Here is a 21,341-nt window from a genome sequence, read left to right on the forward strand (position 1 = left end):
ACAAGTTTGGAAGTAGACATCACACATATCCTGTAAATGATTTATGTGACCCCTGTTTTTAGATTCCGATAAAATTGGAAAACATTGGTTTATTTTTAACTCAGTCTGGATCTCAACATCACATGCTATTCATTTTGAATATATAATATTAAAAAGAAACCTCAAAATAACTTTTGATATTTAATAAATTCCAAAACTGAAGGAGAGGGAGATAATGTTTCTACAAATGTAGTTTCCTCCAAGGAAAAAAATGAATTAACCATCAGTACATGGTCTAAAGTGATACCTTGTTTAAAAACTTTTTTTTTTAATCTGAGCTAGATCTTTGACAGGATGATTTCAGATTTAAAAATTCACTTGACCATTATTTGAACAAAGCTAAATGCAGAAGAGGTGAGTATATGTGGGGACAAGCATCATCCTCCCTCTGCTCTTTATTAAGGCAATCAATCAGAAAAATGTATGCAAGGGTGGAGAAAAGAAACTGACAAAGCAATTGTAAGAAAATACTCAATTCACTTCACTATCTTGACTATCCCATGTAATATACTGATCTATGTTGTTTTCAACAACCAGACCACTCTACTTTGACCCATGCTGCAGTTTTCCACTGTGATGTGGCTGCTAATTAGAGGAAACAAGTTTGCACTCAGATCAGACGTTGAACAAGATCAAACAAGTTATGTGTTTTTTTTTTTTCGTTCTTGCACAAACTGACATACTTTTGCATGGTATTTCAGGTCAAAGAGCTATTACACTTGCGTGTCCATTTATAGCAACTGACTGAGATGAATATCTGGACTGTTTCCTCCCTTGGCCTCATTTGCACTCTCGTTGAGACTGAGGCTGCCATGTTTGCCGAGTGTGACAATACTGCCACCTTGTGGTGAAAGTACTTCGTACTTCAAAGTGCAGTAATATTCATTCATTCATTCATTCATTTTCTATTCCGTTTTGTCCCTTTCAGGGTCAAAGGGCTGCTGGAGCCTATCCCGGCCACTTGTGGGCAAAGGCAGGGGGTCACCCTGGACAGGTCGCCAGTCTGTCACAGGGTAGAATGTCCTCAATCACACACCCATTCACTCTCACACCTAGGGACAATTTAGGTTAACCAATTAACCTATAAAGCATGTTTTTGGACGGTGGGAGGAAGCCAGAGATCCCGGAGAGAACCCACACAGAAAGGTCCCCCATTGATGTTGGGGGCCGGGGGCCTTCTTGCTGTGAGGCAAGAGCGCTAACCACTGCGCCACTGTGCAACAATACCAAATTGTAAAACAAGAAAACTCAACGCATGTAAAACAAATAAAAATATAAAAATGTCTACTTGTGTCAGTGTTTTAACTAATCTGCAATTCAAAATATATTTGAGAAGTGTTTTAATATAGTAATGGCACCTGTTTGCTTCCTCAATTGCTATGTTTTATCATTTTTGACCCAACAAAGAGAACTTTAAAAAGGGAACTTCAACGCATCATAAATATTTCTGTCTAGTCTGTTGTTCTGTTTTTGCCTATTTCACCACCTTTTTTATATATGAGTTTGACCAATTATTTAAGTAAAACACATTTCCCCCACATAACATTTTCTTTGTTTTTTTTTCTTTATCAAAAAAAAAGTCTGAGCATAGTTTGGATCTTTTGATTGTGGCTCATAGGACTCTTGTTGCTCCCCTGGCTTAATATAAAAAATTGCCTATAAGCCTAATTTGTTTTTGTAACTTTAGCTTAAATAGCTCCTTTTTGTAAACAACTGAAAAGCAGCATTAAAACAATGATAAAAGCCACAAAAATGTATAAAATAGAATTTTGTTATAAAAAACAAAAAGATCTTAAACCACAACTCTAGAGCAAAAGGGCAGTTGATAAAAAGAATGAGCAAAATAAGTTGAAAGATCTGGTAAAATGTATGTAATTTCAAAAATCTGAAACGTTGATAGATAGACATTTAATATTTCTGTTTGTTTTCAAGTTGCTTCAAGAAAAGAGGATAAAAAAGTGAAATAAGACATCTATTTGTGCCAGATCTAAAAAAACTGACAGGCAAACATACATGTTATTTGAAATATTGTCAGATAAGAAGCTACAATTTAAAAAAAAGGAACTAATTTGCCCAATTTCTTGGTTCACAAACTGCTTCAATTATCTTTCAGAATTCAACAGAAAATAGAATTTGCAGTTGCAGTTTTGCAATTTACAGTATTTTAAATAAGAGATAGCTCCTAACTTAGAATATCAAAATCTCCAAATATTTACACATTTAAACAAAATTGAAGTTACAAAATATGTCACAACAACTCGGCGGGATCGCACTATTTGTTTCTATTTAAGAAAACCATCATGATAGATGATTGGCATGCGCATGCGCACTAACATAGGACCTGATTGAGGTCACAACCATATATCGCTATATCGATATAGCTCATCGGTCACAACATTTTTCGTAACACCTCTTTGAGATTCGCGCCCTATTTTTTTTCCTGAGAACACCACCTTGATGGAGACGCTGTCATGCGCACTAACGCAGCACCTGATTGAGGTCACAAAATTTGTTACAACACCGCTTTGAGATTCGCGCCCTATTCTTTTCTGAGAACACCGCCTTGATGGAGACGCTGTCATGCGCACTAACACAGCACCTGGCGTCAAGCGTTAATGAGCTCTCGACACCAAGTTTGCCCCCGAAAAACGGTAAATACATCCATATATTTTGTGTTACGTCCCTAAAAAATATGGACTTTTTAAAAGTTTGCTTTTTGTTTGGAAATACCGTAGTTCAGTAACATTTAGTAAATTAGCTATGTTTTTAATTGCCTTTAAAAAGTTACGTACGTGCGTGACATATTTTGACATTGTAGAAGTGAACAAACAGAACACAGCCTGCTTGTGTAATTATGTGAAGTCAACCTGATTTATATTGAGTCGCTTTGTTCTGTTTTTGTGGAACTAGCTAACAACCCAGCCGTAAGCATGCTAACAGCGGTACGGTTCATGGTGTCCAAACTTTTGTCTCCGCTGTGGAGAGCAGTTGATGTGGATGGTGAGAGCATTTTCGCCGATGGCCCAGGTAAACACCAAAACTCTGTCAAATAGTAAACGAATCCATCTGCTGTCTCCCATAAAAACACATGATTCGATGGTACTTTTTGGTTTGGTTCGTGTTTGTCAGACGCAGGAGACATACGCCACCTGCAGGGCAACGTGGTAACGCAGCTGAGTTTGGACCATGGGATGATAGACGACACCATCTACTTTACAAGTAAAGAGGTGTTGGGTGGAGTCCCACTTAAAGAAGGAGATCTTGTAAACTGCATAGCCATACGATGTGGTGCTGAAGAGGGGTGGAAAGCTGTAAGGGTGAGAACACTTTTCTCTGTTTCAGTGGCAACTTATGTAGATGAGTGCGTTGCATTTCACCTGCAACTTTATCTAATTGGATTCTGTTTAGAAATGTCACTGGAGCTGCACTGTACATAATCGTCTAATTCTGATGGAATATTTATTTACCTCAATTTTTTATTAAATATTTGGCCAGAATGAAGTCATGAAATTAGGAGAAAAACATGTACAATTATGAAAGAAAATAATAATAATTCAACGATTGATGAAACTCAAAATTGTATGATTAAAAAACTCTTTCTTTTTTTTTTTTTACGAAGTATTAGGGCAAAAATAAAAGAAAAATAAGTATATGAGAATAATGTAATATATGCTTTTACAACTCTTTTTGGCTCACCCTTAAAATAAATAAATGTAGATATAGAGAGAATAAAGTATTGAGAAAAAAGAGAAAGTTTTGCAAGAATAAAGTCGTAAAATCAGGAGAAGAACGTCCTCATTCCTATTTCATCATATATCATATTCAGCTTTTTACAAGAATAAAGCTGTAAATGTATGCTTCAAAAGTCATCATTTTACTATGAAAAAGGCGTTTTTTAGCTTTTAAAATGTATTAACACAGATAATTGAACATTACTTGTTCAATTGATGTTGCAGACAATTCAAGGAATCGGATGGACGTCGCACTGCTTCGCTGAATCTGCTTTACTTTTTTGTAAATTTGCAATTTTATTTTTATCAAATGACCACTTCATTAAAAAAAAGACTTTTCCTTGTAAAATTGCAACTTTTTAAATAATAAATTTACTATTTTATAAGTTTTTTTTCTTCTAATAATTGGACAACTTGATTTTCATGCAAATTTCATAAAACTTTTTTTTCCCACATATTTGCTTTTTTTTCCTTTCATGGTGGCCCTAATACTTGTACTTTTCACACAACTTGCTTTTTAAAAACTAATCAAAGTAGAGCATTTATAAGATTATGAATGAAATGTCAGAATTAGGATGTCTGTCACTTGTCTTGTCTTTCAGGTGGAGAAGTGTGTAGATGGCTGGGAGGATGATGGAAGAGGCTGCTCAGAGGCCGACACAATGCAACTACAACCGCTCATTGGAACCGTTACATCATTTGATGGAGACTTTGGTTACGTTAATGAGTCCACTTACTTCTCGCAACACAGTCTGTCTGACGGTACTGACAATCTGCACACTTTTAAAACCAAACTTGGCCTGAAATAACACATTTTTATTTACCCACTCAGACCTGGCAACCCAACCTTTATTTCTTTAACGGACACTTTTGTCCCTACAGACGTTTGTTTTAGGATTATCAAGAGAATACATTTAATGATAACTTACCTGTCAGTGGACAGGCAGGTGGTTTCAATATTTTTGTGGTTTGAGGCTTGAGAAGACAGGATGACATTGTGGTTCCTGACTGGTGGATGTTGTGGTTTGGAAACTTAAAGCATTTTAGATGTGGTACATTTACATTTTTCTCTTGTAGGTTATATTCCAATGAAAGGAGACTGGGTCCAAGTCAAGTATTTCGTCAATCCCACAAAATGGACCACGCAGGCACATTCTGTGGCCCCTTTACGCTACAGCCGCCTAGATCAAGTAACTACCGCTGTTTTGGAAAAAGGGAAAATAAAAAGCCTGGCTTATTGTTTTATTTGATGGGTATATAGGAAAATAAGGCCTTGTTCTAATGCCTCTATTTTTATTTTATTTTTGTGTCATAACTCAAAAAACTGTTCATGATACAGAACTTCTAAAGAACACTGTAGATGTTAAGCATAACGGCAGTAAAAAAATGTGATATGGAAAAGTCAGTATGAATAATACTTTGACAAACCTTTTTATGTGGAGCTGAAGAACAATGCAGCAAGTTCACAAAAAGGAAAGCCTTCTAGAAAGATTTGTTTAAACCCTGCAAAAGGGCACATTTTCTATACATTCTTTTTTTTATTAAAAGGAAAAAAAAATACAATCCTAAAGTTAAAGAAAATAAATAAATTAACAAGAATTCCAGAAAACTTTTGTTTAAAACATTTGAATAGAATTGTTGGTAACTTCTCCCACACAAAGTATTGTTTTCACCAATATTTTTCATGCGTGACCTTTTTGTGAAAACCAAACGGGAAATTGGGTTTAGGAAAATGTTTCTTTTGAACCAAATTCTTCATCTCATGATTAGTTTTAAAGCGCCTAAATGCTCGATACGTTGAGTTTGGCTAGCTCAACGCTTGGTTCCCTTTGCCCCCGATGCCCCAACGTGAACAGTTTTCCTAAGCTGGGGGGGAGCGCTGTCTGCTGCTGTAAAGGGGGGCAAAGTCACTAAAACTATGAAGATCAGGTGTAAATGGTGTAATAAAACTATTTTGACAGTGTATGCACAATTTTCACTCATTTTAAATAAAGGCTTATGTTGTTGAATATTTTAAACATCTGTTAAAATTTTCTCACATGACTTTTTTTCTTTTTCTCTTTAATTCTTCCCGTGTAGGTGCGCGTTACCAGCATGTTTGGTAACAAAGGAGTGGTGGAGGACAGTGTTTTTTTCACCTTGGACTCTCTGTTGATGCCTGCTTTCTACCAGCCTCGGCCAGGAGACCTGGTGAACTTGGTAATGGTGGAGAGCAGTCAGTCCCTCTATTGCTGGAGGGCTCTGTGCATGGCACCGTGCTCTCAGAGGTATTTATGACTGTTTACTTGTGCCTAATAAGTACTCAATTTAAATGTCTATATATTTAACAAACCTTTTTTCTTCCTGTTTTTCAATTGAAGTGAAAATGGTTCCATGTCTCCCGTCGTTGATGGTGAACTCCAAGGAGTATTACAAAACATAGAAGGACTGGACATTTCTGACTATGGCCAGTTTGGGGGCTTAATGTTGGGGGAAAAAGGGGCTCTGGTATTCTGGATACAGTAAGCACTTGGCTTCACCTCTGTTTGCGGTTTTGTGACCTTCTTTGAGAATATATTGCACTTTATGATCCTATTTCTTCTGTTTTTAATAGAAATTTAGGCTCTGAGAACCATACGTTGAAGTGTTGTGGCTTTGCTGGCTGGGACTCTGAGGAACAGTTCATGTTGGGTGCGGTCAGTAAATCCACCGCAGAGTCCCAGAGGCCGCGACCTGTGCAAGAAGAAAGTTCCGAGTCTCTAGGGAAGCATAGCGATGGAAACATGAAAGAGGCAGAAGAAGAACTTGATGCAAAAGACAAAATCCACCCCGGTGTAGAAAGAGGACAAGACTTCAATATGGAGATCCTGCCTGGAGAAAGAGTGTCGATCATAATAAACTGCCAAGCAAAGTAAGTTATATGGGCTTTTTTATACTGGGAGCTTTAAGAGACCAAATCTTACATTTTGTTGGTTTTTGGTAAAACTTCTTGCCATTGACATGTTCACTTGCAAAATATTTTATCTCTTCAAATGCGGAAAAAAAAACTGTTAAACTGTTAGATGTGAGTCAATTCACTTGTACAAGAGCTTTGAAGTTTGTATTTTCTATGTTTGATATTCTGTAGAAGCCTGGGAAGTTGTGCTGAGCTCCTCCTGTTGAGATTCTCCTCTTTCACCATTGGGAGGCGCCTGGAAGTTAGAGTTTGCAGTGAGGATGAAAACCTGCTGAAGCCCCGTGGGCCTTTTGTTTTCAGCGATAAAAGACTGCAAGAACCAACAGCCTATCAAGTAATCACAGTGTCCGCTCCAAGGGATACACAGAGGTATCCTCAACCTTCACATCAATAATTACTACGTATACTGTATTTTATGTTATGTAAGCATTAAGTTTTAAATGTATAAGCCAAGATACAAAAACATTGATTCCTCATTTTATCGTCGATCACTTTTTGCTGTTTCCCAGATTTTTTTCAGCGCTATTTTGCCAGTTTATTTATTTTTTTTCCTTTATTACATAGCAAACTGTGAACTGCGACCTGATTGGCTGGAGACTCGATCAATCTCCACTGTGATTCTGTGTCTCCTATTCAGTTCAGTTTAAAAAATCTGAGGGTTCGACCTTGGATATACAAGAGACAAAACTGTGAAAATGTTCTTGTCTTACAGAGAAAAGTTTTGTGAGAAATGAAGGCTTTTACAGATTTAAACATCTGTAATCTAACTTTTTCACCTTTTGCGGGTTATTTTTAGATAAACAAGCAAGCACTTTATTGTATCATAGGGTTTTTAATGTAGTTATATCTTTTTAAAAATGTACATAAGACCAGATAAATTCTTACTGCTTTTCAGGTTTAGTAAACGCCGGCTGCCGAATTTCACACCAGCCTACCCAGTTCCTCAGGCTCTAAGGGACTGTGTGGAGCGGTCTGGTGACGTCTTGGTGATTAAGCCCTGCCTTGGAGAGGTGAGCTTAGGCTACTTTGCTTCATTTCAAGTTTTGCAGCATAATTCTCATTTCTAACATGGACTTCTTCAAACCCATTTCACAAACAAGTGTCTGGCTAGAAAAAGACAAAAACTAAAACATTTTTCTGAACTGTCTAACATCAGAACTTGCCCTATTTCTTCTTTCACATCAAAAAATGCAAGAGACCCCAAAGTGCAGATTTTCCACTCCATAATTACAAACTGCAAGGAGGTGAACATAGAAAATACTTTGGCAGCATTTTGGTTTCTCTGATTATTAAATGGTTTATTAAAGTTGCCGTGATTAATCAAGCAGTTCGGCACAAAATTTCATAAAGGATCACAAGGAAAAATGATTTAAATTGTTTCAAATGTCTGTTACACACATTAGTTGGACGTTAATTTGAGCTGCAGGATATTTTATGTTTTTGAAGTTATGAGGAAAATAAGGGTTTCTTTTCTCTTGACTATGGATCCTCTTCTAAAAGAAAAGACCCCCACCCACCCATTACCTCCTGTAATTCACCTGCATGCAGCATTTGGCTGACGAAGCAGCGGGATATTTGACAATTTTAAAAAGGATCCAGACAAAATTTGAGGATAAACCTGCTGGAAGAACAGCAGCTACAGAAGGTTTAATAAAAAGTGTTGATTTAGAGATATCTGTGACACTGATGCTATGATGCTATGCTAATGAGCTGTTCCGTGTGTCGCATACATTTAATCACAAACCAGTTCAAAGGCAGTCGATATTTTAAGACGCGGTGGATCAATAGGACATTTATAAACACCAAAGCAACACAGCTGTAATGGAAAAGTCCCACTTTTCTGACCCAACTAGTACTACTTAGGAGAAATCTGATTATTGTTTAGCTACTTATCCCTAATTATCTCTTTGTAATCATTATCCTTTTAAATTTAAGGAAGGATGTCGATCTCTAAGTTTATTAGGGGTTCAACTACAGCCATATGTTGGAGGCAATGCGGAAAAATTGGGGATCATACACATATTTTTTTTGACTGCCCCGTTATTAGTGACTTTTTGGAAATATATTAAGAGGGAGATTGAAACAATGTTAGAACAAAACATTCCTTTGAGCGCCATGTCGTGTTTGCTGGGTGTATTCTCAGGGGATCTTGGTTCTGATCAGATATATATAGCACGCATTTTATTATTGGCAGCAAAAATAACCATAACAGGAAATTGGAAAAAGGTAGAATCACCATCTTTAACAGAATGGAAACAAAGAATCAATATATTTATGTGGTGGAAAAAATGACAGCGTCCCTACGACTAAACACTGATGTCTTCTAACCTAGATGGCACACTGTTAAACTGTATTTGTAACTGTAATGTGTACCTTTATTCATGGTTGTATAAGTATCTGTTTAACTGAACTACTTGTCTCATAATGTACACCTTACTGGATGTGGATTTGTGGTCAAATGTATCTCAGGGGATTGTTGTTTATTTGTTCTGATGACAAGGCAAAAATAAAAAGTAAAAAAAAAAAAAAAATTAAGGAAGGATAAAAATAGTGGGATTTCTTTCAAACATGTTCAGCCTCCAATGGTGAACCAGCACTGACCTCTATGATTTAATTGGAAAAAAGGGTTATGATCAACACCCATACTTGACTTATCGGTAATACAAGAAGCATTTTTTATTTATTTTGTTTTCTGATTTTTTTTTTTCTTTTAAATTGCTCAGGTGCTGTCACCTTCCAACATGCAATCCCGATTCTCCACCCTGCTTTGGCTGGAGGAGCTTCATGCAGAAAAAGAAATGAAAGAGTTCTCCATCGTCGGAGCACTTCTCAGGAAAGGAGCCGTCCACCTGCACCTCGAGGTCCTCGGCTTGTCTGAGGGACGACCTCATCTCAATATAGGTTATAATTCATTCCTGTGTTGTGTGAGCGTTCATGATAAATCAAGAGCTTTGACCAGCTTTCTCCACAGGCGACAAAATTACACTGAAGAAACCACAGACAAACGGAGTTGTAATTGAATACACTAGTTATGTCACTGAGGTATGCAGAGATCTTGTGTATATCAGAAATGTTCACATTTGTTTAATACGATCCTTTTAATTTATTAGTGTTACTTCTACTCAGATTGATGAGGAGGAAGTGAGTCTGAGAGTAAACACAGACTTTCAGCGGAGTTACTTGGGTGAGCCGCTTGATGTTGAGTTCTGTCTCAACAGGTGGGGAAAACAGCAGAAGTTTGCTATCGTTTTGAATTGAAATGATGATTTCTTAGAGAAGATACAGTTACAATTGTAATTTATCAGAATTAGAAGCTCATTTTTCTTTTGTTTTGATGTTAGGCTGCCCATGCGGCGATGTCACCATGCACTTGAGCAAACGAAACACTTTAGAGATGGTAAGTTTCTTGCGTAACTTCAGTATGTTGTCTTTTTAGAAAAGAAAAGCTGGGATAACATGTTAACAGAACATATTCTAAAGAGCAACTTTAAACTGAACAAATTTTAAAGTCCCTCTGATCATCTTTTGATGTATTGTATAAGTGTTCCCAGTGGTCTTTTATTTATGATTATGCCGTTTTAGGCAAAATCAAAAATCCTGCGTCAATTTCTACGACAGTTTCTGCAGAGCAGCAGTAATTCATCAGAAATTTACCTTTGAGTTGTGGATGAGACAGTTGTTGTGGAAGTAAGCCTCTGCTGATAGATATCCTATCATTCCTTTTACACCCTCTCCTGCTAGCTTACGCAATCCCGACCTAACATTAGCTGTGCAACAAAAATGGCGAGCAATCTCGGAGCTATCCAGGCGTACAGTTTGGAACCAGATGGCTCTATTTGTCTGCAAGTGGATGCATCAGAATGGAGCAGAGCAGGGAGATTCTTGGCCCACCCATTTCAGTTGCTGCATTACACTGAGAGCTTTTTCAAACGGCAGTTTATTTAATCTGCTCCTGGTCCATCACACTTTGAATAAAGAAACACTCAGAAACCCAGTTTAATCTTAAATTCTCTATATGTATTCTCCATCTTGAGAAAAATGCTACAAGAACATGTCACAACATTCCCATGATTTTCATTGGAATGGGTCAGTAAGTGATGTTTTGGTTGTTACTGCCTCAAAATGAACACTAGATGGTGGTAAGTCTTTTTTTTTTAAACTCCAGAAAAGACGACCTTTTGTGACAAAAACATGTTTTATTGTAGATCCATTTCTTTGCCTACATATATTTTAGCAACAAAAATTGAACCATATTTACATCTGTTATTCAGAATCAAACATTTGTAACTTTTGGTTTTGTGACACTTCATGTTGTAAATTGAACTTCTCCTTTTTATTTGGCTGTTCAGTTCTCTTCCCCTCCAGAGTGACTCTACAGACTCCTCAGTGGAATGGACAATGGCTAAAAGATGTAGACCAAATCAAAGCGATAAAAAATGCAGAGGTAATTTAACGTAACATTTATGAAGACATTACCTAATTGATTAGTTTATTTGTAAATGTATTTTAACATTAGAGCGCACCCACTCAAGATGGAAAAGCATCAACTGCTTCAGCTGAAAACAAGTCCAAGGCTCCACAAATTGAAAGCACTGGTATTTAGTTTTCTACTCAGACTTTTGAATTCGATTGAAATCGATTGTTTGACTGAACTGATATAAACTCTGGGAATTCTCCTAGATGGGGCAGTATCCATGCGTGCCATCCCAGTCAGTGGGCATTTTTTCAACCCGGTCCTTAACCCCGCTCAGAGGGAGGCAGTGAAGAGGATCCTGGCAGGAGAGTGTCGGCCCATTCCTTATGTCCTCTTTGGTCCTCCGGGAACCGGAAAGACCATCACCCTCATAGAGGTCATACTGCAGGTGCAGACGCTTCTCAACACAGCTGTTGAAGTAGAAATAGATCACCTTCTTGGGTTTAATAAAATCACAATCTGCCATTACCTTTTAAACGTGAATATATTTATTGATCTTTTATATTCTATGTTTAATTAAAGCTCATGGGATAATTTTTGGCGTAAAAAAATGATACAAAATTGTAATGATTCATTAGTTGCGTTAGCGCTTTATCAATCAGGTTGACTGTCATGACGATGTCTTATTAAGTTTTTTCATCTCTAGGTCTACCATTTTCTCCCAAACAGTCGGATTCTTGTCTGCACTCCATCCAACAGTGCAGCTGACCTCATCTGTACTCGCCTACATTACAGTGGCTTCTTGGAGAATGGAAGTCTTGCTCGCGTCAATGCATTTTCTAGGGATAATGAGGTAGTGAGTCCCTCTGAGAAACTATTAAACCCTCTTTAAATGACATGATGTGGCCTGCACCAGTGAGGTACCCTGAGAAGTAAAAATAAAAGTTGTAATTGTTAAACCAATAAATGTTATCCCATTTTTAAACATTAGGTTTTTTTTATGCCATTATAATAATAATAATGTTTTATCTTTAAGGGGATTATAGTGCCAGACTATTGTGAGAATATGCACGACTTTCATCTTTTTCCACTCTTTCCCAAATTATCGTATGCGATTAACGTGCTTGATTCTCTTCAGTCTCTTCCAGAAGTACTGCGGCCTTATGCGAAGGCCGGAGAAGACATCCGTCATGCGGCTTTTCACAGGATTGTGGTCAGCACATGCTCCAGTGCCGGGATGTTCCACAACATAGGAATACGGTAAGTGCTGGACCAATGTAGGAAAACAGATTTACCCGATATGCTTTGTATTGAAAGTTTTGTTAACTATTGATGGATTTGGTTTTAGTGTTGGACAGTTTTCCCATTTGTTTCTGGATGAAGCCGGCCAAGCCACTGAGCCAGAGTCTATGATTCCCATCAGCCTCATCTCTGAGAAGGACGGACAGGTCAGCACAGACGCACTTCCTTTAAGCTAATTTGTGAAGATTTGTACCATGCTTTAAATCTTCTTTTATTTTCAGGAAATATGATGTTGCTCATTTCATTTGTTTATGCCCTCCCAGATCGTGCTCGCTGGAGATCCATGCCAGTTGGGTCCAGTGGTGAAGTCGGAGGTTGCTTCAGTCTTTGGCCTGGGAGTGTCTTTGTTGGAGAGGCTGATGACTAATCCGTTGTACTCCAGACAGGACTCTGGTTATGACCCCAAACTGGTTAATGGTTTCTTCCTGTTTGGAACTTTAGTGTTTACATACATTTGTGGTCATGGTGTTCGTTGCTCTTTATGTGAAGCACATGATATCCCATATCATTTATCCACAAAGCTAATATCCTGTTATTTATTTGATAGTTTCATATAGTTTAGTTTAAGAATGAGTGGTAAAAATGGTTGATCACGGCACTTTTTTCCTACAGGTGACCAAGCTGATATACAACTACCGTTCTCATGAGGTGCTGCTCTCACTGCCCTCTAAGCTTTTCTACCACGGCGAACTGTCTTTCCAAGCTCCTAGAAGTGTTGTGGACTCCCTGTCTGAGTGGAACAGCCTCCCCAAAAAAGGCTTCCCACTCCTCTTTCATGGTGTGAGGGTAAGAACACAAAGAGCCCATAGAACTTGTTTTTTGTTTACTTTTCACACAAGTCTTCTTGATACTGTGGTTATATATTTTTGATAAACTTTTCATTATTGTCATGTTTGTCACTTATTGTGGTTGTTAATTGTTCATTGCACTTATTGTCGCAGCTGGTTTGCATGTTGTGTGGTTCAGTTCAGTTTAGTCTCCCCACCATAACGTCTTGTGCAAGCATTTTATAGAAGTTGTTTGCAATTTTGCAATGATGTCATTTTAAATGTATTTTTCGTTTTTGGGCTACTCGGCTTTGAGACGAGCTTGTTTTCTTTTGCTTTAGGGAACAGAAATGCGAGAAGGCAGCAACCCGTCCTGGTTTAACCCTGTGGAGGCTGTGCAGGTCATGATGTACTGCTGCCAGCTGGCAAAGAAGCTCTACAAACCTGTGAATGCTGCTGACATTGGAATCATTGCTCCCTACAGGAAACAAGTAAGAATTTGACCTGTGTTCAATGAAAAAAAAAATCAAAAGACAGATTGTTTAAAGTACAGTTCAAATAGTTGAACCAAATCTACATTTAAACAAGTGAGTTTTGGTGGTTTATTTGCTCTGCAGTGTGAGAAGATCAGGGTGCTGCTGGGTAAGGTGGGTTTGCAAGATATCAAAGTGGGTTCGGTGGAGGAGTTCCAGGGCCAAGAATATCTGGTCATCATCTTGTCAACGGTGCGCAAAAACCAAACATTTGGTAACAGAATTCTTAAAGAAATGATCATAATAAATCCCTGTTAACTGAGGATTTTGCAGAAGAAATAAGCTTGATGGAGCCATAGTGTCAGTGGGATTTGTTGTCCCCCTTTATCAGATTTTTGGGTCTGATTGTTTTTGTTTTTCACTTTTTCATTTTTTCCCCTCTTTTGGGTTCTAACATGTTTTCGAAAATATCAGAGCATCATTATATAAGCAAATTAACTTTCACTGTTCTTTTTTTTAAAGTTTCATACCAACGAAAGAAACTTGTTGATGCACTGTTGAATATAATATTAAATGTCATTTATTGCATTTGTTTAATAGGGAGATTCTGATGCTCTATCAAATGGGTAAAATACTTTTTAAACATAAACTGATCTCCAGCTTTAGTCATGGGGATTTTTGCTTTTTGATGCTCAAAAGTCAAAGCAAGTTTTATGCACTTTATACATGTGTATTTGTGCAGTCAGGTGATGCGACTCTGCCCTACTATTCACTGCTTCCTGGGCTAATTGGTTCATTATATTATGAAATAGGTACGCTCCAATGAATCAGTGCAGAGCAACGATTTGCAAAGTTTGCTCGGCTTTCTCTCAAACCCGAAGCGGTTCAACGTGGCCGTCACTCGTTCGAAAGCCCTCCTCTTGATTGTTGGAAACCCCCACATGCTTATCAGAGTGAGTGACAAAACTGTTTTTGTTGTGTTTTCCAGTAATTCCAGTTTATTCATTTAGTATTTTATGTTTTATCATTTCTTTCTAGGATCCGTGCTTTGGGGCTTTGCTGCAATACTGTTACACCAATGGGGCGTATTTGGGCTGCGACCCACCTCTTTATCTAAGAGACACCAATGTGAGGTTTGTAAATAGATAAATAGATTCGCTTTATTGTCATTGTCCGTTGCACAATGAGATTGAAGCATCGCCATCAGTGCAAGAATAGCAAGGAAGGAACATCGTAATACAATATCACACAAACAAGCAGTATATACAAGTGTGCAAATATAAAACTGTAGTGAAGAGTGCCGAAATTAGTGTGCAAAATTGCGTACTAGAATCGTGTGTAAACATGTCAGAAGTGCAAGATGTAGCAATGAGGTAGTGTTGACACTGTGGACAGAGTAAGTAGACAGGAATATGGATTTTTATCTGTGCATTTTGGATTTGAGGATGGTTATTGCCTTTGGAAAGAAGCTGTTTTTGAGTCTTGTTGTTTTGCTTCTGATGCCTCTGTAGCGCCTCCCAGAGGGCAGCAGGTCGAACAGGTCTGAGCTGGGGTGTGAACTGTCCTTGATAATGTTTTGAGCCCTAGTGATGCAGCGCGCGGAGTAGATGTCCATCAGGGTGAGGAGAGGGCGCCCAATGATTTTCGGAGCCGTCTCTACGACTCTCTGCAGTCTCTTCTTATCCGCGGCCGTGCAGCTGCCGAACCAAACTGTTATGCAGTAAGTAAGCAGGCTCTGGATGGATGACTGGTAGAAGGTCAGCAGCAGGTTGGTGCTGATGTTGTTCTTCCTGAGGACCCTCAGGAAGTGCAGACGCTGCTGAGCCTTCTTGACGTTGGCTGTGGTATTGGCTGTCCAGGAGAGGCCGGCAGAGATGGTGATGCCGAGGAACCTGAAGGTGTGGACCCTCTCCACGTTCTCTCCGTTAATAAGGAGGAGGGTTGGGTCCGCGCCATGTTTCCTGAAGTCGACAATGATCTCCCTGGTTTTGCTGGTGTTCATGGTGAGGTTGTTCTCCGAGGAACAGGTTATCAGCTTCAGGACCTCCTCTCTGTAGGCAGACTCATCCCCCCGGGGATGAGTCCGACCACCGTGGTGTCGTCGGCAAACTTGATGATGCAGTTGTTGTTGTGGGCTGGGCTGCAGTCATGCGTGTAGAGGCAGTACAGCAGGGGGCTTAGCACACAGCCCTGTGGGGCGCCGATGCTCAGTGTGCGGGTGGAGGAGCGGTGGGGGCCAAGTCTCACAGTCTGTATTCGGTTTGTGAGGAAGTTGATAATCCAATTGCATGTGAGGGGGGAACAAATACATGTTCACAAAATGTTTCTTTTTTATGTAGAAACACTCAGTAAAAGCTGCAAAAGTAGACAATTAAATACCATGCATATTTTGTAATATCTTGTATAGTTAACATTTTTAACGGATGGCATGATTCTAGCATTACACTAATGCAAGTTGGCTCCTTAAAACTAAAACAGATTAAAGTTCATATTCAGATTTGATTTCACTTTTTCTAAAAAATATTATTTTCATTGAGTTTTAAATTTTGACAAAAAAAACAACAAAAACACAACAGCGACTGCCAGACAAAACGAGAAAACATGCAAGTGACTCTTCATAAAAATACAAATATATTATATCGACAGTAATAATGTACCAAAAATGTAAGGTCTAGGTGGTGAGGTGATATGGCACTGCGCCGAGAAGGGTCTCCATATTGTCTCTCGTCTTTGCCGTTTGTTCATTTTATCCAAACAATGATGTTCCAGCTGTATGACAGATACGTCTCCCCCACACAGTGCTCAAAATGTGGCTTTTCAGGCCAGTTAAATCAGGTTTTTAAGCGACCACCATTCCGAGCTGTAAGGCTGTTTAACTCAGGTGTGTATTGCTGAGTCTCTGTAGAACATCCAAACATGGGAAGGTGTGACCTGGTTTAAAGTCTTTGTCACAGCATTTAGAAAACCATTTAAAGATGGCAGACCAGACATAAAGTAACTGGGGGCAAAACCCAAAAAAGATGAGCTACTGTTCCTTCCTTCTGCAGCAGAACATTTATTACATTAAGGGGGAAACTGATGGAAACATCGTATTCAGATTTTGTTTCACTGTAATGGTATCTTTTTATTCTTTTTTTGTATTGCAGATCTGAAGAAGTCTAGAGGAGTCTTTAAGTGGAAGAGGACATCAATCATGGTGTCAAGCTATCAACGGTTTTTTTTTCATTTGTATAAAATTAACAAATGCCTGTTTTTCTAGAGGCAGACACGGTTCTCTGGGGAGAAAATAAAACATTTGTATTCTTGCACAATTTGTTTTGTTTTGAATTTTGAATTGCTTTGAGTCAGAGCTGCCAAATATTATTGATAAATAGCTGAAAAATATAACTTCTTTTTACATTTTAAACAGGAATTAAATGGTTATATTCCCCTTTAAATCAAACTGTCAAAAACAAAACACTTGTCTTTGGTCTGTTATCATTGGTCTGCAGATAATAAAGCGCTAGTAGTCTGCTCCTGTTGGTGTGGCAGGCTCAGAGACTGGATGTTACAATTGAGTGCTATTGACACCGTGCAGAGCCTGTCAGTCCTACTGGAGCCTGGCAGGATGGAGAGGGGGAGTGGGTGTGGGATACAAACAGCGGTTCACTGTATAAACTTAATGAGTCTCCTCTGCACAAGGGGAGACGGCTTTTATCTGAGTTTGTTTTGCTGTCAAGGTAGCTCAGTTCAGCCCCAAGTCCCCCGCCTTCTCTTTTCAAACTCTGTTTTGCTCTTAAAGATGTGTGAGCAGCAAAGATGACCACAAAGAGAAACGTTTAAATGGTTTAAAAGTAAAATAAGGTGCATAAACACTAGCTATCATATTACGATGATATATATATATTATATATATATATATATTATATATACACACACACACACTTTATTAGTAACTTTATTATAAAGTTGTAGAGTTTGTTCATTTTGTTTTTAAACTTGTAGCTTTTAGAACCGATATGAGGAATTTTCTTTAAAATATTGCAACTTTTGACGATATATCTGAGCCAATACAGACCTTTGATGGTAAAAGAAGGATGTTCGAATCCACCCTTCGGTTTAGGATTACTAAAACTTTTCCCAGCTTTCCCCTTACGTCAGTGGGAAACAGTCATTTGGATGTCAAGGCATCTAGGAATTAACCTGCACCAGTTGATTCATTAAATAGTTACAGCAATGATCTAAATGTAAAAACCTGATCAATTTTGATGGGAGCTTGTCCTTGACAGACAGGTGCCCAACCAGCTCACTTCACCATTGCCTTCTCATTAGCTAGACAATGCATCAACAAGACAGACACACTGTCTACAGGCCAGCCATTAGCCCCAACAACAGGCCCCTGCTGGGCCCCTAGTAGGTGGGGGGGGGCTGATAAATATGTGGACCTATTGTTCCTCCAAATTGGTCTGTGTCTAATTGCCCAGTTAGTCCCCCGTTCTTGTCTATCTGGAACCAGCCTCCACTCATCAAATCATGCTGTAAAAGTTGGTTGGCTGCATTTTTATTGCAGATTGATGCAGTTCACGGCCAAACAAGTGGGGGATTAGGGGACGATTGGTGGGCTTTCTCTTGCCATCTCTGCAGCTGCAATGACCCTGACTGGACTTGTTTATGAAAGATACGCCCACAGATACACATCTAAATCTGGCGACAGACATCATCTAAGAAAGGCAGTAAAATGTATTTCTATTCCCACATTATGTAGTCTTAAAAGTAAAAGAACAATTTACGGGATTTAGTCGTTTTCTGAGTTAAATGTTAAGTATTTTGTCTCCGTTCAAATCCACCAAAAAGTTATTTCCCCCAAAATACAAAATGTTTTATGTCTGCTCAATACTGTTCTAAGTTTTAGAGGCACAAAATAGCAGTTCATTCACTTTTTCCTCAACCGAGGAAAAAAAATCAACATCTGATCTTATGTTTTAATTTTCTGTGCGTCAGTCTGATGTTTATAACAATTATCAGATATGTTTGAAATAAACTTCACTACTATCATCTCTGCTCTCACTGAATTCCAGACAGGGTGCATTTTACAGCTGATCAGTCTGCATTGTTCCGCCAATAAAAGTTATAGCCAAAATAATTGTCCACAACAACAAAACATAAATAAATATATATATAAATAATACCTGTTGAAGTGGAAAAAGTAAAATCTAATCACAAAATTTTGAATCTCTACAACGAAACAAATCTTACAGAGCAGTTTTTGCTTTATCAGTGACTTTTTAATAAACGATTACCACATTTAGGCCTAGAAAAGTCGACGCATTGATCTGCTTTAGTCTGTGTTCCTTGAAAAAACAGTCATGAGTTCATTAATGTATGAATGCAAACTGTCAATCACTGTGCTTAAAGTCCCACTCTTTTTTCTACTGTTAAAAGTGTTCCAGTGGTCTTTTGATTATGATTAGGACGTTTTTAGCTTGCAGAGTAGTAGAGTGAGCCCACCCCCTTTCCCATCAACATGTTTATGTGCTTTTCCACTAGCTTACAGCCCCTCACACCCCAGACCTAACATTAGAAACGTGTCCTCCATCATCAGAGAAATGCCACAAGAACATGTGCCCAAAAAGGCTTAGAGGACATTTACACGCGTTTAACTTTATCATGTAGCTTTTCTACATTGTATTTTGCAAGTTGATTTGCCTTTGTGTCAACGTGATTGGCTGTTTGTGTGTTTTCTTTTTTTTTAACACCCTTTTTTTGTTTTAAAATGGATTTTAATTAATTCATATCCACATCCAAATCAAGTTATTTTTTTTATGAATGATCAAGTAGAATACAAATAATCAAATCTTTTTTTTTAACCTTTACACTCATAACAAATTGTTAACTCCAAACTTCTCCTGAGTCACACGTTTATTTGAAATCTACCAACTTTTTTATGTTTTTAGACTGTTGGACTTGTCTGATGTATACAAACACATGAGAGCGCCTGCTTCACTGGTCTTCATTCAGTAAGAGCCGGGATGGGACTGCTCGCCCCCCCCCAACAACCCACACACCCTCCATCTGCTTACTGCCCCCTCTCTGTCTGCAGCCATCCCAAAACAAGCCGTTGTCTCCAAACACATCGTCTCTGTGTCTTTTGATAGGTAGTTGATAACAGACTTACAGACTGATGGGGCTGGCTGACCTTGCAGTATATAAAGGGAAGACGGCAGACTTGTCACATTCAGAGAAAGCTCCAGCCCTCACTTTTTGGACTGTCTGGACTTGAGGGGAACCTTTCAGAATGGCTGCATTCTTCACAGTTGTTTTCATGGCGTCCGTTTTGCCACTACTGGCCTTTGACATCAGCCAGTCCACGCGCTGCGTTGCCATCCCCAACCAGATGAAGGTCTGCCGGGGCGTTGGGTACTCGGAGATGAGGCTGCCAAACTTTTTGGGCCACAGTAACTTGGAAGGTGAGGTGGTGCCACATTCGGAGGATTGGAGGCCGCTGTTGCAGACGGGCTGCCACCCTCAAGCTCAGGCCTTTCTCTGCTCCATCATCGCCCCTGTCTGTCTTGACGCGTAAGTTGCATCCAAAAACAGTTGAATCTTCGCAAAATAGAAACAACATTTATGAGTTCCACAGTTGTGTGGCATTTGAAGACATTGTTCTGTCTCTTCCCTTCAGTTTTATCCAGCCCTGCCGTAGCCTGTGTGTGGCAGTGAGAGACAGCTGTGCCCCAGTGCTCGCTTGTCAGGGACATCTGTGGCCTGAGGCTCTTGACTGTGACCGCTTCCCTGATGAGGAAGACATGTGTCTAACTCCCTATGCAAAACTCAACCACTATTCTAAAGGTAAAAAGCTGCAAACCTGTTATTTAAATGTTTTTTCTTCAACATTTTCACTCAAAAATTGCATGGTATTTACTTATTATCTAAATCTTATTTTTAATCAATCAGATGTGCCTAAACCTGCCTGCCAGAACTGTCCATCTGTAGAAGATGCTCCTGCAGTGAAAACAGTCTTAGGCGCATTTTGTCGCCACGACTTTGGTATGTTTTAAAAGTCTTGACTGTTGATCTTTTCCTGTTTTACATCAAAGCAGCAGATGCCTTAATGGTCTTTTTTTCCTGTTGAGCAGCTGTGACTGCCAGAATTCATCGTTCTCGGCATCCTGGGGACGAGTCTGAATTTCAAATCGAGGGCCGAGTGGAGTTCATCCGTCAGGGGCCTCTGTTGCCCTACGACACCCAGCATTTACTGCAGCAGTGGCTCCTGATTAATGTCAGATGTGCCAGCGCCCTTGTGCGCCCGGCGCGGTCACAGCTTTATGTGCTGACGGGGTCTGTGCTGCCAGATGGCACGATTGCTCTCACTTATCTCTTCCCCTGGCACAAAAAGGATGCTGGCATTGCACTGGCCACGCGAAAGTGGAAACACCACAGATGTTAAAAGAATGTTTGGAAGAGCAAAATTACTTAAGGAAAAATATGAATTTGATACCATTTAGTGCCCCAAACATCTGTCTTCATTTCCACAAGCTGTAATCGGATGCACTCGACCTTGTAAATAGCTTTAACTGTAGAATGATATATTTCAATTTTTATAAAGTTATTTGTTGTATTTATGTAATCTTTTGTATTAAAAGTAGTAAAAAAAAGTTGAATATTTGTCTTTGAAAACTGTTATTTCACTTTTGTTTTTGC

General features: G+C 38.9%; 2 protein-coding genes across 3 annotated transcripts; both read left to right on the forward strand.

The window, feature by feature from the left end:
- Positions 1–2,351: 2,351 nt before the first annotated feature.
- mov10l1 (Mov10 like RNA helicase 1) lies at positions 2,352–16,972 on the forward strand. 2 transcript variants are annotated; one of them, XM_004069901.5, is made up of 27 exons: positions 2,352–2,690; positions 2,950–3,066; positions 3,169–3,356; positions 4,373–4,532; positions 4,848–4,960; positions 5,850–6,037; positions 6,131–6,271; positions 6,364–6,660; positions 6,877–7,074; positions 7,601–7,715; positions 9,429–9,606; positions 9,677–9,747; positions 9,832–9,923; positions 10,047–10,102; positions 11,055–11,149; positions 11,222–11,300; positions 11,386–11,567; positions 11,826–11,972; positions 12,258–12,379; positions 12,468–12,567; positions 12,685–12,831; positions 13,034–13,207; positions 13,530–13,679; positions 13,806–13,913; positions 14,474–14,614; positions 14,700–14,794; positions 16,808–16,972. In XM_004069901.5, the coding sequence occupies exons 1-27, from the start codon at positions 2,606–2,608 to the stop codon at positions 16,821–16,823; spliced, it is 3,555 nt and encodes a 1,184-aa protein (XP_004069949.1). In that variant the 5' UTR covers positions 2,352–2,605; the 3' UTR covers positions 16,824–16,972. The 2 variants fall into 2 exon arrangements, with proteins under 2 accessions (XP_004069949.1, XP_020559521.1); XM_020703862.3 differs by having other exon boundaries at positions 2,353–2,690; positions 14,700–14,789.
- A 2,819-nt stretch (positions 16,973–19,791) lies between these two features.
- Positions 19,792–21,301, forward strand: szl (sizzled). Its single transcript, XM_004069508.5, has 4 exons — positions 19,792–20,216; positions 20,323–20,489; positions 20,595–20,687; positions 20,777–21,301. The coding sequence occupies exons 1-4, from the start codon at positions 19,936–19,938 to the stop codon at positions 21,085–21,087; spliced, it is 852 nt and encodes a 283-aa protein (XP_004069556.1). The 5' UTR covers positions 19,792–19,935; the 3' UTR covers positions 21,088–21,301.
- Positions 21,302–21,341: the final 40 nt, after the last annotated feature.

Source organism: Oryzias latipes, chromosome 6, assembly GCF_053564925.1.
Source record: "Oryzias latipes strain Hd-rR chromosome 6, Olatipes_Hd-rR_3.1".
In the NCBI taxonomy this organism is placed as follows: Eukaryota; Metazoa; Chordata; class Actinopteri; order Beloniformes; family Adrianichthyidae; genus Oryzias; species Oryzias latipes.

Excerpts from the sequence above, each read along its gene's own strand:
- mov10l1 (XM_004069901.5), top strand. The coding sequence starts at position 2,606 with ATGGAGACGCTGTCATGCGCACTAACACAGCACCTGGCGTCAAGCGTT. Across the intron at positions 3,357-4,372 it reads AGGGGTGGAAAGCTGTAAGG|GTGGAGAAGTGTGTAGATGG; the intron begins GTGAGAACACTT and ends CTTGTCTTTCAG. Across the intron at positions 11,150-11,221 it reads AAGCGATAAAAAATGCAGAG|AGCGCACCCACTCAAGATGG; the intron begins GTAATTTAACGT and ends TTTTAACATTAG.
- szl (XM_004069508.5), top strand. The coding sequence starts at position 19,936 with ATGGCTGCATTCTTCACAGTTGTTTTCATGGCGTCCGTTTTGCCACTA. Across the intron at positions 20,217-20,322 it reads GCCCCTGTCTGTCTTGACGC|TTTTATCCAGCCCTGCCGTA; the intron begins GTAAGTTGCATC and ends TCTTCCCTTCAG. Across the intron at positions 20,688-20,776 it reads ATTTTGTCGCCACGACTTTG|CTGTGACTGCCAGAATTCAT; the intron begins GTATGTTTTAAA and ends CCTGTTGAGCAG.